Below are 15,367 nucleotides of genomic sequence, written 5' to 3' on the forward strand. Positions count from 1 at the left end.
GCCCCTTCCCAAAAGGGCTCTTCTGAAACTCTCATTCTAGTGATGATACAACTCAGCAACAACAAGGACGGGCACCACAGAATGTGTCTCAGTTATTTTACTTCATTGCCTCTCTTAGCTTTTACTTTTGGAAAATATTTTCCCGCATGTAAATTGTGATGTGTGCAAAAATTTCTCTCCCTCATGTTCTTGCCTGGGTTTCCCAGTTTCCACAATCAACAGTACTAAGGAATCTGGCTGGGGCTTTTCTAACCTATCACTGTGGGATGGTGATGTGGACTGCTCAGCACTGCTGGCGGAACAAGGGGCGAGACACAGCATTCTAAGCCTTGACCAATTAGGTTGTGGGTTTTGGTGACAACCAGGTTTGTGTATGTATGTGGCTGGACATCATATTGTAATGTAATGTAAAATTTTATTTGTATCCCACCCTCCCCCACCGAAGCAGGCTCAGGGCGGCTAACAACATTTAAGGTGAACAACACAATAATAAAACAATAAATTCATATTAAATTCACATTAAAACCAATCAATGATTAAAACATTCCTAGATCTGATACTGGCGGTAAACATTATTAATCTGGCGGTAAACATTAATTTAGTCATTGGTGAACGCCTGTTTAAAGAGGACGGTCTTGCAGGCCCTGCGGAACTGATCTAAGTTCCGCAGGGCCCGCACTTCCTCTGGGAGCTGGTTCCAGAGTTGTGGGGCCGCAGTGGAAAAGGCCCGAGTGCGGGTGCTTTGAAGTTTAACTTCTTTTGGCCCAGGGATATTCAGTCTGTTTTTTCCCACTGACCTCAGTGCTCTCTGGGGCTCATATGGGGAGAGACGGTCCCTCAGGTAGGTTGGTCCTTGGCCATATAGGGCCATATATTGTGTGGTAATCATAGCAACAAATGCAGTAGCACAGCAATAAATCCACCAGTGTCAGAAGTCCAAGTTCCTTACCACAAGGATAAACAGGAGAGATCTGTGTCCAGTTGCATGTTCTGCCCATTCCCTTGCAATCTCTGCACTGTGTCTCTCAGGCTGTCTTGTTCTACGTACCCACTGTCCCATGCCATTCATGTTCTTTGCCCTGCTTGTTTCTCTCCCAGCTCTCTTCCAATTCTCACATGCATGTAAGCTACAATAATTGCAAGCTACAGGATATGGCTGACTTGTTACCTGATCCAGCTTGACTCACTTTGAGCTATTCGCTCTGCTTGTGTTTTGAGTTCTGTCATGGATTCACTATGTCTGTGGAAAGGCTCATCTGCTGGGATTATCTGACCTGCATTCACTTAAAATGCTTGTTGGGACACCGTTGTAGTCTGGATTGGTTACCTTGGTGTGCAATTGCCTGATACCATGAATGGATGATGATCTGACAAGGGATTGGCAAGACTGAGCAATATCTGACACTAAATAGTGAATTTTCTATGGGCTGCTTCTCCTGACCTACAACCATAAAATGGGCCATGATGATGAACCATTTGACTAGTACCAGTTGACATACCCTACTTTTAAAAACAAAACAAAACTGAAAGCATTCAAAGATAGACCCTGAACTGCCTTAAACTACTATCCTGAATTTGATCCGAGAACACAAAGAATATCCAGAATTCTTCAGTGTCTGCAAGTTAACCCAATTCAGGCCACTTTAGACCTTCTCCTTCTGGTTTCCTACCTCAACACAGTTGTCGCAGACACTGCAATGGGAGCAGCGTGGAGGCCGATAAAAGCGGCATGTTGCACACCATTTCATGCGCACCTGGATTCCCTTTATCTCCACTGTCTTGTAAAGTGGAGCTCGGAAGTCATCCTCCTTATCTTCATCCTCATCAGCTGAAAGAAAACACTCAGATCTAGTTCTACAAAGCAAGCTCAGCATGCCACTACATTGAATCTATAATAGGTAATTACTGTTATTAGCAATAATTTTCTAAGGTTCATTTTTTTAAAAAAAAATTAATTTTGGTGCCACTGGCATATTTACTGTAAATTCCCTCAGGCTTTTTTTTGACACTGAAACATATATTTTAGAGAAATAAATTACTGCAACAGCTTCCAATACTTGATCCTATTTTTCATCAACAAAATCAGCAGCAGTTGGGATTCTCAGACATTTAGTCTGCCCTTCATTTCTCACTATTATGCGAGACCTTTTGCAACCATCAGCAGATTCTTTCAGTAGATGAATAGAGCCAAAATACCCAGACCAAAATCTTAAGATCCCCACTATCAGTTCAGCCCAATTTATGGATTCTGCAGCAGCTAACAACATAACATTGCACACTGCAATACCTTAAAGGCTGGAAAATCACTAATCAGAGATATCAAAAGTGTCTTGCCCTGAAAGTGAAGATTTGAAACAGCAATGAACAGTTTAAAACCCTTTTCAGATCAGTGCCACGCAAGATGCTTGCTAGGCAGAAACACAGTTCTCACCTCGAGGAAATATGCCTGGATCCATGAAGGTGGCCATGCTGAAGTTTGCCAGCACAAAGAGGAAGACCACAGCATTGTAAATGGGGATGACTGGAGAGATATGCAAACTGAGCCCTGGGCACCTGCACAAATAGAAGCGGGGGGGGGGGGGGTGAGTTAAGAGCCTTGGCAGCCTTTTTACAAGTACTGACAGGTTTTTTTTTAATTCCAATCTTTTCATCTATCTAAAGCTGAAGAATGACAGATGGAGAAGAAAAAGAATAACCCCTCCTAGAACACAGCAGAATGAAGTTATTCTCTTTCTTGTTTTTCCTACTTCTATTTTAAGTTTTGCTTAGCAGAGTCCTCACTGTTTTGTAGTGTCTCAAAGTACAAGCTAGGAAAGGGTGAGGCCTGACTGAACCGGTCCATGAATAGGTGGAGAAGTCTTCCACAACTGCTCTGCCAGCAATAAAAGAATCACAACTTTGCCTTGGATGCTATTCGGTTTGTTTCAACAGACATTCTGAAACATAACACAAGTACCTTATTTGGACAAGATGTCCAAGTTCTTCTTAAAAATTGCAATTTATAGGGCACAGAGAGCCAAACCAGGTTCTTTCATGAAGCACTGCACACACCAGGTTCTTGCTCACACTATTCAGGACCTGCAATAACTATCAGGCTTTTCTAACATTTAGAGAATTTTATACCTTTGCTGAAACACTACACAGTGTAGCAAAGGCAAACAGACTTTGACCTCACTTCCAATCACACACATGCTGAGAAGAAAGGGATCTCAGAATTTACCCTTGTTCTAAGAATCACATACTTTTGCAAAAGGCAGTTCATGGTCAGGGAACTATTAAGGCTAGATACAGACTACAGAGAGCAGATATTATCTCAGGTACTGTCTGTGTGCCAGCCCTGTCATAATCATGCAGAGCTTGACTGCCCAACTATACACACAAGAGGTTCTTCTTTGGTTAGTGACTGTATACAAGCAGAATATGAAATAGATAACTTCTCCAATCATAATATTGAGAGGGAAGAGATTGACATTTTCTTTTCTTCAGAACATACAGAATCTGGCAATCCTAGCACCTCTTCTGAGATTAGCACAGATTAGCACAGGACTTGCAGTAACTATCAGGCTTTTCTTACATTAAGAGAATTCTGTAGTTCTGTAAGCAGCTTTAGCACACACACACACACACACGTTCACATATACATACTCTGCAACAAACAGGAAGACCAATTTATCCCCTTATCTAGATAGAATCTGCAATCAGGAAAAGCAAGAAAATGGTATGGAATGTGGCTTGTTCACAGCTAGAGGTGGGAAAAGATAGGGATTCCAGATGCCAGCCCTACTAAAGGCTAAATATTCAAACTTCCTACTCATTCAGGAAATTAAAACCTATTTTTCCCTAAACCCCTTGATATTCCTAGACAAACTCATTAATAGCAAAATTACAGTGATAAGATAAATTTATTTTTATATCCCGCCCTCCCCCGCCAATGGCGGGCTCAGGGCGGCTCACAGACACGGAACACCGTGATATAAGTAAAATACAGTATAAAACAAACAATTTTAAAATACAATTCAGTTACAAATTCAATCACATAGTTAATTAGATGGATAAAACGGTGCTATAAAGTGCAATAGATCACGATCATGTACAAGATGGCGGGATGGCTACAGATCCGTTTAACCAGGTTCTGTCCCAAAGGCAAGCTGAAACAGAGAAGTTTTGCAAGCCCTGCGGAACTGGTTCAGGTCCCGCAGGGCTCGCACCATCTCTGGAAGTTGATTCCACCATCGAGGGGCCATTGCTGAAAAGGCTTGCTCCCTGGTTGTCTTCAGTCTAGCCTCTCTTGGCCCAGGGATTTTTAAGAGGTTTTGGGAGCTAGATCTCAGTGCTCTCTGGGGAACATATGGGGAGAGGCGGTCCCTAAGGTAGGCAGGTCCTCGGCCATATAGGGCATATAGTTATATGCATCTGCATTTCTATAAACCAATTTTATCCCTGTAAAACATGGACTGGTTTAAGCAAGACCTGCTGTAGTGAATAGGGAAATATTTGACTCGCGTCACTTCAGACATAAACTTAAAAGATGGCCTTTGTTAAGCCACCATTCTCTTGTTTCCTACCTGAACATAAGAATAATACTATTGGTTGACTATACGCGTTAAGGATTATTGAAATTAAGTGTACATTAAATGCTTTGAATTCTCAGGAAGTATGATGTATTATGATGCATAATATAATGAAACACTGGTATTTATTCCACAGGACTACTACGTTTTAATCAGGAATAATTTTCTGAAGTCAGCTCACACATTATGATATGCACAAATCACTACTACTGAAAGTATTTATGTAAATAAAAAATACCGTCAATTGTATCTGTTTACCCAGATACAATATAAGCATGTATATGAGCTCTTTAAACACTTAACAGTTTTGGACAAATGACAAGAAACTGTTACCCAACTTGTCAAGAGGGATGTGATGTAGTGAGGAACAAGAGAAACAAGTCTAGCCTGTCTGACAGAAGGTCCAGAATGAAGAAGAAAACATCCCCTTATTAAACCAGTTGTGCTACTAGATCGAGAAGGGGCAGAAGACACAGTCAAGATATCCTCAGAACCAAGTTAGACAAATATAAATGTCTACTCACTGCAATGAAACCATTAATAGAACCATTAATAGAACAAGCTTATCATTAATTGGGAAGCAGATGCAAAAGCTCTCTCTATCTGTGTCGAAAGATGGAATACAGCTGAGGTGGGGGGATATAAGAGCCGATGCAGGTGTGAATAATATATACAACGCTTGACTGCAGGTGATTATTTTGGATTTGCAAACGATGAAATCACGTAGGACAATGCTTCCAACCCAGGACTACATCTGCACCTGTCCCTTAAGGGTCAATGTATTTTAAGCATTTATTTCAGCCTGTAACAGGACATACCACTTTGCACTTTCAATGCTTATGGATTAACTGGATTCTAATCTACATCATTAAAAACGAGGAGAGAAAATATATGGCTGTTACTCTGGATTAATATGGAAAAAAAGGAAAAACAAGCACCCAAAGTTTGAATTTCTGATACATTCAGTGGAATTCACTACTAAAAATAATTTCACACTATTTTTCATCCACAGTGCCCTCAAAATGATTTACAGTACATGTATCACAAAACATAGAGTAGATTTGGATTCCACCTTTAAAGAAGTGGATGTAGCAAGGTAAAAAATAGATCCAAGAAGGTACATTAACATAAGCAGTTCTATATATAGCAGCTTCATCCCTATATATGCACAGGAGCACAGCAGTCCTTCTAAAACTAAGACTATGTACAGGTCTTCAATTTTTGATTATGCAATATTGTCACTACAGGCAATATTGGTTTTCAGTTAGCTATTTGCAACTGCACCTCAGCGTTGTTCTGACTACTTGACTAGCTTGTTCTGCATGTATAGGACAGGTAAACTGATGACGAACCAAGGATACCCTGATGCATCATCATGGCAGCAGAGAACAAAGCCAAAATTCATGTAACACGTCAGCACTATGGTGGTGGTTCTACGATATACATCTCTAATGCAAATGAAAACCAGGTTTTTTGAGGCTGTTGTGTAACCAGTGATGTGGTTTTCTGGGGAAAATATGAATTTAAAAAATGTAAACGTGGAATTTAAATAAATAAATAATTAAATGAGACTAGCATAAAAAGAGACACAAATATACCATTTGCGAGCCTGGAGAGCATGTATAAGCACTGGGGTGTGTTCATATTTTCACGTTCATGCTGTTTTCTCCTTCTAATATCATTGATTTGCAGGACAACTGTCGTGACAACTATAGAGAGGCTGAATTGAAACATGTACATTGGCATTTTTCTCATGAAAAAATACATTAGGAAAACTTCTGGAAAATTTTCGAACCCACATCACTAGTAGAAGCTCTCGCCCTTTCCTGCCACAATGTCATATACTTTCCAACAGTGTATCTTCCTAGACCTATAGCACCAACCCACTCTACTGTATTAGTATGATATTTCAAATGGGCTTATGCTGCTACTGCAACATCCATATAATTACATTTATATAGCTGTCTGTATCTACCAATCTGAACACTTTTATTCGAGCAGTGAATTCATAAGGATGGGTGTAAATTGCATTTTTACGGTTCATGACTTCTGATTTCTGCCGCTCAGCTGTTTCTCGTGAAAAGCAAAGAACAGGTTTAAACATATGAAGCTGCCTTATACTCGTGAAAAGCAAAGAACAGGTTTAAACATATGAACATATGAAGCTCCCCTGAGTCGATCAAAGTCAGTATTGTCTACTCAGACTGGCAGTGGCTCTCCGGGGTCTCAAGCTGAGGCTTTTCACACCTCTTTGCCTGGACCCTTTTTTGGAGATGCTGGGGACTGAACCTGGGACCTTCTGCTTGCCAAGCAGATGCTCTACCATTGAGCCACCGTCCCTCCCCGGCTTGGACCTCTGCTTTCTGCTCTTTATGAACCACCACAAACTGTCTTAACATTTGTGGAAGTTTGCGGTAGCTTCTCAGTTCATGAACATCGCTTTGTGAACCATGAACCAGTCAAAACTAATCACGAACTTTCATTTGTGAGCCAGTCTGTGCCCATCCCTAATTCTTAACTTTATTCCTTATAATACATACTATAATGCAATCTATGATGCTAATGTATTATTATTTCCAGAATACTTGTTTTCTAGCTAATAACCAGTGTATGTAAAAACAGAACAAAATAATGCTTGCCCTAATTAACAAGTTTTACAAGATGTTATGAAAACCTATGTTATACTGGAACTCACTAAAATTAAAGAAATACAAACTCAAGAAGCCCCTCCTTTAAGAATGCAGTATTTATCCAGTGCTATAATTTGTCAGTTTCTTGGTCACCAGGGGCAAGAAACAACTCCCTGGTAACCAAGACTGATAGCCCCCCCCCCATCTAGTACAGCTGCAGCAGACATGGCTGTGTTCCTTCAAGGGCTTATTATTCCTTAATGTGAAATAGGAACACACAGCTATGTACACGGCAACATGGTATTTTCAGGTATGAGTGCATGCTCTTTTCTCATTACTTTACTTATCTGTATACTACATGCAAAAAAAGGGGGGGGGGGGGTTTACCTTAAGCAAACGAGGGCTTCCTAGAGATAAAGTGAAAACAGCAACATTTTAACAAATTGCTGGCACCGCCCCCCCCCTTTCACAACACAGTCCAGAAGTGTTGGAGATTGTTTTATGAAGGTAATGAGTATTTTGAAGCTTAATTTATACTATAATTTTAATAGTTATGAACACTGTATCTTATTTGATCACTGTTCACTGCCCAGAGCACTGTGAACTCAGGGATTGGGCAATCTATAAACTGAAAGTATAAAATAAATAATATATAGGCAGCACACTTTGCAGTGCAATATGTAATTGAATTCTATTAACTATGTAAGTCTGGTAACTATTTCCAATTCCAGAACATTTGATTCTCCCCCTCTGAGACTAACTTTTGTTCTTTGTTTTCAAAAAGAATTCCTGACCCTGCTTTATACTCGTATGGCAATTTTCACATATATTTAAATCACTCAGTTATTGTTTACCTGTTTGATAACAGACTGAATGGACCATCTATGAATCACAAACTATGTGTGAAATCCAAAGACCTCCATGTATGCCTGAAGCACACCTTCCTTCCTTACTCAGTCTTACAGCCAACAATTAAAGCTTTATCTGTTGATGGACAGTCAGTCAGATGCTGCCCTGGCTAAATTGGCTGTTTGGTTGGAGAGATGCTGGTGTGGGGTGCCAGCTCCCAGCCCTCGATGGTATGCCATTAAAACTAACACCTACCATTCAGAGCTTGGAGGTGATACTGGATGCCGCCTGACTGGAGGCCCAGGTCACCAACATTGCCAGGCTGGTGTTTTATCAAATGCACAGATCGCCAGGCAACTGGCCCCCTACCTGTCTCTCTCTAAACCAGCCACTGTAATCCATGCAACGGTCATCTCCTGACTGGATTACTGCAACCTGATTTACATGGGCCCACCCTTGAGGCTAACCTGGGCCTATCCTTGAGTTGGTTCAGAATGCAGCAACTTGGATCTTTATGGGGACTCCTTGCATGACTTACATCTCTCTGGTGCTATGAGAGCTGCACTGGCTTCCAGTGGAGTACCAGATCAGGTTCAAGGTGTTGGTGTTGATCTTTAAGGCCCTTAGCAGCCCTACACATCCTTGAGACCACCTCTCTGTATACCCCTAGGAGAACTTGCACTCTGGTGATCAACATTTGCTGGTGGTCCCTAGCCTAAGCTGTCCTCAACGAGGGCCAGGGCCTTTTCCACCCTGGCCCCAACCTGGTGCAACTCTCTGCCAAATTCCACCCGACCTTGTGGAATTTACTGTCTTTCAACAGGGCCTGTATGGCAAAGATGTTCCGACAGGCATTTGGTTGAAGGCAGCAACAGTTCAACTTGGTTCCTTCTCCCCCACCTGTGAGACAGCACCACCACCAGGACTTAGATAACGCTGTCATCTCATGGCACTATTAGGATTCTGACCATCTGCTTTTTAATGGAATCTGATGTTTTACTGTTTTATGTTGGTTTTAACCTGTTTTTTGTGTATCTGATATAAACCACCCTGAGCCTGACCACCAGGAAGGGCAGTCAAAAATCATCATCATCATGCTGACCTGAATCTCACTTGTTGCCTCCCTACTGCCCCAGTCACTCCCATCCAATAAACTCTCTTTTGGTGAAAACCATGCCAGTTTATTCAACAGGTTATTTTGAAAAAAGGTATATTTATTTTGATGGCAGAACTCTTTAGTACATATTTAGACTCCTAAACACATCCCTACTACAAGATCTCCCAGGTAGTCACACAAAACTGATTCAGTACCCAAGTACCCATACAGCTGTGATAATTAAGATAATGAACAAATTGTATAAAGTCAGGCTTAGGCTACTGCTTGTATAATTCAAAGCCTCTCCTAACCCCTTTCAGTTTGATAGATTATATTACACTGAAATTTCTTAATTTTCAATGAGCTTTCTTAAGATTTTTAAAAATGAAAAGATAAAAACAGAAAACTATTAATGAGTACGCAAACAAAACAATACACAAACAACCGGGAAACAAATTGAAAAGGAAAAGTAGACATATAAAAGAGGCTTCCTATTTTTTCTGCAGTAAATTCAATATTACTAAGTTAACATTTACTTCATAGTTATACAGAAAAACTTTCTTCCCCTCTATCTAATACCTTAATCATCAAATCCACAAATTGTTCTTTTCCATGTCGTACAAAAAGTCTATAAAGGATTTCCAATTGTCAATGAAAGTAGAAATTGTCTTTTCTGTAACTAACTCAGTAAGTTTAGCCATCTCAGCAAGCTCTAACAACTTAATCAACCATTCCTCTATAGTATTATCAAACTTTTCCTTTTTTAAAAGGCTATTTAATAATCTCACAGCTTTCGTCATGTATAAAAACAGATTGCTTACCAGTAACTAATGACCTTCAAGAGGTCATCTGTGCATTCACACTGATGGGATGTAGTGTGCCTGCCCCAATCCCGATCAGTACTTCAAAGCCTAGGTAGAAGGATTTTTGCACCTTTCTCAATGTCACAAGCAGGGGCTCCAATGCACATGCTCACTAGAACAGACACAAGGATCCCACCAGTTCCTTCTGACCACTGAAAGCCCCTGGAGGAGGACCTACGGCAGTGGGGAAGGAGGGCGGGTAGTGTGAATGCACAGATGATCATTTGAACATCATCAGTTAAAGGTAAGCAACCTATTTATTTTCTTTGTGGCCTCTGTTTCACACTGATAGAGCAGCAAGCAAAGAGCAGAGGACTACCTGGAGGATGCTGGAGGGATTCAAACACATGTTGCTTGAAACACCGTATGGCCCACAAAGGTCTTGTGTGTGTGACAGATATCTAGAGTGTATTGCTTCATGAATGTGTGAGGGGCTGCCCAAGTGGCAGCTCTGCAAATGTCCTGTAGAGGAACTCCATAAGGAAAGCCTTAGAGGCTGTGAGTGCTCTGGTGAACTGGGCACAAAGAGCCCCTGGGATAGGTTTTTTTGCAAGAAGGAAACATAGGGCCTGTAAAATGGAGCTATTCTGCCAGGCCTTTGGTTGAGGCAGTAGGCGTCCTATCCCATCAGCTGGCCTTCTTTGCTGTGATACCATCTCTGCTGCAATATCATCTTTTATTTTAAATTACTGTTGTAGACCTTCAGTATGTTGTAAAATGTGCCCAACTGAGCAGCCATCTATAACACTTATAATTAGTTTCCATAATCCACTTAAGACGTTGTGAGGAGATCCGCTGCCCCAAAGTTCTGATTGCATATGACATGAACAACGGTGACTTGTGTGAGGCACGAGTCTGAGAAAGATAGAAGGACAGGGTCCTGTGGACATCCAAGGCATGGAGGCGATGTTCAGAGTCATCATCAGGATGAGGGTAGACGGTAGGCAGGGTAATGTCTGCAGAGAGATGAAACTCCAAGAGTACTTTCGGCAAAAAGTCACATCTGGAGACAAAGACACACCTTCTGAGTGGAAAGTGAGGTAAGTGGAGCACAACAAAGGGCCATCAATTCCCCTACCCTATGAGAGGACGTGATGGCCACCAAAAAGGTGGTTCTCCATGAGGGAAACCAGTCCTGTCTTGGCCACCAAGGAGAGACCAGGATCCTGTTGGGTTCTCTCACATTATCTTCTTCACAACTCTGGTGATGTGTGGTAATGGAGGAACAGGAAAAGGTGTTGCCGGTGCCAGGGATATAGGAGTCCATCCCCTAGCGAGGGTGGATCATTCCCTGCTCTGGAACAGAAGGAGGGCACTTTAAGTTGTGTCTCATGGCAAAATCATCATTGGAAGGACTGCCCCATGTCTGGATATAGGGGTTGAATGTATTTCCAGTTCAATTCCCATTCATGAAAGGTGGCACCCCCCCATGCTCAAAGTCTGCTGTCACGTTCTGGACTCCTAGCATGTGGGGTGGCCACTGGGAGTATGTCCAGTGGGAGGCAGTCCTCTCAGATGTTGAGAGCAAGGAGGCAAAGATGTCTGGAGACCATGCCTCCCTGTTTGTTGAGAGTAGAGTGAAGTTGTGTTGTCCATGAGCTCAGATACTATGTGACCCTTCAGAAGGTGTTGAAAGGAGTGAAGAGTGTATCTGATCCAACAACTAATTTATATGCTGTGCACCAAAGTGCAGTTCCCAGGGAGCACCCAAACACATGCCATTTAGCTGTGACCCCCAACCTCAGAGAGGGGCATCTGTGGTGAGACTTCTGGAAGGAGAGGGAAAGTGGAATGGAACACCTTCCATCAGGTTTGACTTGGTCTCCCACTACTGCAAATAATCCAGGACATGAAATGATGGCTGAAGATGCATGGACTGGTGGCGAATCAATTATTTGAAGTTCTTGACAAACCATAGCTGGAGGGGCCGCTTATGAAGGCGGACAAGGGCCAGTACCAATGTGGTGGACACCATCAACCCCAAGAGATGCTTGATCTGGAGAGCAGAGGCGTCTCCTTCTGAGCAAATGGTGACTATCAGAGAAACAATTGTCTCTGCTCTCGGGGGTGGAAAGAATGCACTGCAGAGACGAGATTCTAAGATAGCATATATAAATTGGACCCAGGTAGATGGGATCAGATTTGATTTTTTGAGGCTGATATGCAGCCCAAGTCATGGAGAAGAGTCTCCATGGTGTCCAGATCCTGGCTGAGAGTCTGAGCTGAGTCTGCTACCACCAGCAAGTCATCTACGTAGGGGAAGATGTTTATCCCCTGGAGACAGAGATGGGCTGCTATGACCATCATCATTTTGGGAGAGGCGATGGATATTGTGAAAGGGAGTGCCTTGTATTGAAAATGAAGGTTCCCAATAGCAAAATGGAGCTAGGGGTGGAAGTGGAGGTGGATAGTTAGATGGAAATAGGTGTCCTGGAGATCCAGTGTGGCCATCCAGGCTCCCTCCCATAGGATAGGAAGAATATTCTGGAGAGATGTCATTCTGAACGTTTTGTAGACAATGAATTTTTTCAGAGCCCTGAGGTCCGTTATGGGCCAAAGGCTGCCATCCTTTTTTGGAACAGTAAAATAATGGGAGTAAAAACCAGAATGGTGTGGGCTTGGAGAAACTGGTTCTATGGCCTGTATTCTGATGAGGTTGTCTGGTAGGACAACAGTGGATGGGGGAGTGACGATAACCCCTGAAAGTGGAGGAGTGAACAAACTATATTCTGTACCCTTCTGCTATGATGGACAGCACCTATTGGTCTGATGTTATTTTTCTCCAGGTGGGTAGGTAAGGTTGGAGGTGTGGGAATGGAGTGGTTGGGAGGGGGTGATGGCAAGTGGGCTGGCACTGGAGTCAAAGGCCCTGTTTAGCTGCCTTGGTTTTTTTCTACCTTGTTGGGATGGTGATGGAGAGAATTTCTGTTTGGTCTCAAAGAAGGATCATGACTGGCTCCGGTGAGATCTGTGAGTCCAAGATCGTTCTAGTGAGGATTTGTTGAAAAGTTTCCGTGACCAGGATTTAGACCAGGTCTTTTGTTTGCTCAATCTAGAGGAAGTGAAAATACCGATTGCACGATGTTTTAACGCTTTTATCCAGGTCCTGTAAGATGGTTTCAGTTGTGGAGTTGAATAAACTATCACCCTCAAAAGGCAGGTCTTCCATGAGGGATCTAGTATTTTGGGGGAGAGCAGTGGAACAAAGCCATGAATGGTGACATAGGATAATGGTTGATGTTAGAGTTCTGGAGAAGACTTGGCTGGTTCACTTGATGTTTGGCAATCAGCATGCCTTCTCTTTGTATATGACAAGCTTCCTGGTGCTTGTCCTCAGATAAAGAGGCCATGACATCCGCTAACTACTCCCAGAGAGCGTATTGATAGTGTCGCATACATACTGCATGATTTGTGGGTTTGATACCCAATGCTCCAGCCGAATAAAACCTGCATCCCAAGGAGTCCAGTTTCTTTCCCTGTCAGGAGGGGTGGAGTGACTGCATTTTCTCTTGGAATAGGAGACGACCACAGAGTGAGGTTTTGGGTGGGTAAACAAGAATTCTGCATCCATTACCTGGATCTTGTACATGAGATTGATTCTCCAAGAGGATATGGATGTAGTGGCAGGTTTAGGCCATGGTGCTTTTGCTGCCTGTAGAAGAATGGGTCATAGGCAAAGTCACTGGTACAGATACATCTCTCTGGATGATGTCAAACATTGCATTGGTTACTACTGGTTGGGGATATTCGGTGGACAGTGAGAGAGTCTGAGCCATCTGTTTAACAAAATCTCTGTAGGCCTGAAGATCTTCCGAGGGTGAGACCAGGGATTCCTTTGTCATGTTCTATGTTGGGGAAGACTTGGTGTGTGATGGACAACGGCAACAACCATGCTGGGCCCCCACCCAAGTTGGCAGCAGAGCCTCTAATGTTCCAGGAACTAACAGCTTGCCACTGCCTGAGTCAGCATTCCCCGCACCTGACCCAACAGCAGTGGAAGAGGCACAGCTGCAAGACTCACCTCCATGGGTAGCTTGGCTGAGGGAGCGACTCTGCCAAGACTTAATGACCCACCGGAGGGATGTCTGACTGCGAGGAAGGCAGTCGCTGAGTCCTGAGTTTTGACAGAAGCTTCACTGCGTACTAATGGGAACATCGCCGGAGGCCCATTTAGCTCCCTGCTTGGGGCTGGCTCCTCGTGGAAGCAACAAGTTGCCTCCGTGATAACTCGCATCCACCCCAGCTCTTGCACTCCTGATTGAATTCCTCAGCGTCCTGACTCTTGGCTCCAGACAACCTTGCTCTCCACCCCGACTCGGTTTCAGTTAGGACTTCCTTGCTTGACCCTGGACTTGACTTGGACTTTGCTCCCAACCATACCCAGCCCATGACACAGCACTGGAATTGGCAGGCTCAGAGTGGACGCCGTCTGACTCGTAGTCAGAGTAAGTTGAAAAGGCTTCCTCCTCAGGAGAACTCTGGAGAGGGCTGAGGTGTTGTCTTTGGTCTGGAAGGCTCCTTCCATGGGGCTGGCTGCTTTAGAGGACAGTCTTTTAGAGCAGATTTTGATGGTGGAGGCTCTGGTGTCAATCTCGGATTCCACTGTGATGATTGGTGGATGTCCCAGTCCGGCAGCAGATGGTGCATCCAATGAAAGATCAATGGCATGGCGTATGCCCCATAACCATATTGCCACTGGCACTGGTTCCATTGCAGAGGAGGCAGAGACAGAGGTTGATCGCCAGGGACCATCAGTGTAGGTGGATCGGGCCCCAGCAGCAAGGGGTATTGGGGCAGGGGTTCCACAGGCTGATTTGGCTTTTGTGGGGAGGTGTAGGTTGTGTCGGAGGGCTGCTTTGCATGCCAGAGGAGAAATAATTGGACATGTGCTGAGTAAGGTCGCCCTCAGTCAGAGAAATGCATCTCATTGGGTGCAACTCTTAGTTTGTGAGAGTTGTTGGATCAGTGAGTCGAGGAGTTGAAGTGGAAAAACCAGAGAAGGCTCTGGGATGTGGCAAGGCAATGACGGCTTCTTGGGACAGTGGCAAGGGTTCTTTGTTTTTTCAGAGTCCCGTTTGTCCTTGTCCCATTTGTGCTCTTTACCCTCCCTGTGTTTCTTGGAAGTGCAGGTGTCCAAATCAGATGTCAGGCTCGGGCGTTTCTGCACTGACCGGTCAGCTTTGGACTGAGACAGAATTGCCGGGGTGGAGGTTGGCGTGGCTTGAGATGTCGAGGCTTGTCCTGAGACATCCTGTGAGGAAGCCATCTTGGTTTCAGAAAAAGCCAAAAAAAAGTGCAGTGTATAGTCTGCAGCTTGGTTCTTTTGAGTCTGCTTGGAGAACTTTGTACAGTGGATAA

The 15,367-nt window shown here is 43.4% G+C and overlaps 1 protein-coding gene across 3 annotated transcripts in view; it reads right to left on the reverse strand.

Moving 5' to 3' along the window:
• The window catches only part of ZDHHC5 (zinc finger DHHC-type palmitoyltransferase 5), an 82,130-nt gene that overhangs the window by 11,468 nt on the left and 55,295 nt on the right, over nt 1–15,367 (reverse strand). For all 3 annotated transcript variants that reach the window (XM_060263003.1, XM_060263005.1, XM_060263004.1), the window contains 2 exons: nt 2,432–2,553; nt 1,671–1,828 (listed from right to left, as the gene is read on the reverse strand). In XM_060263003.1, coding sequence (XP_060118986.1) covers nt 1,671–1,828; nt 2,432–2,553 — 280 coding nt within the window. The remainder of the gene's footprint in view (nt 1–1,670; nt 1,829–2,431; nt 2,554–15,367) is intronic.

This window comes from Heteronotia binoei, chromosome 21, assembly GCF_032191835.1.
Source record: "Heteronotia binoei isolate CCM8104 ecotype False Entrance Well chromosome 21, APGP_CSIRO_Hbin_v1, whole genome shotgun sequence".
NCBI lineage: Eukaryota > Metazoa > Chordata > Lepidosauria > Squamata > Gekkonidae > Heteronotia > Heteronotia binoei.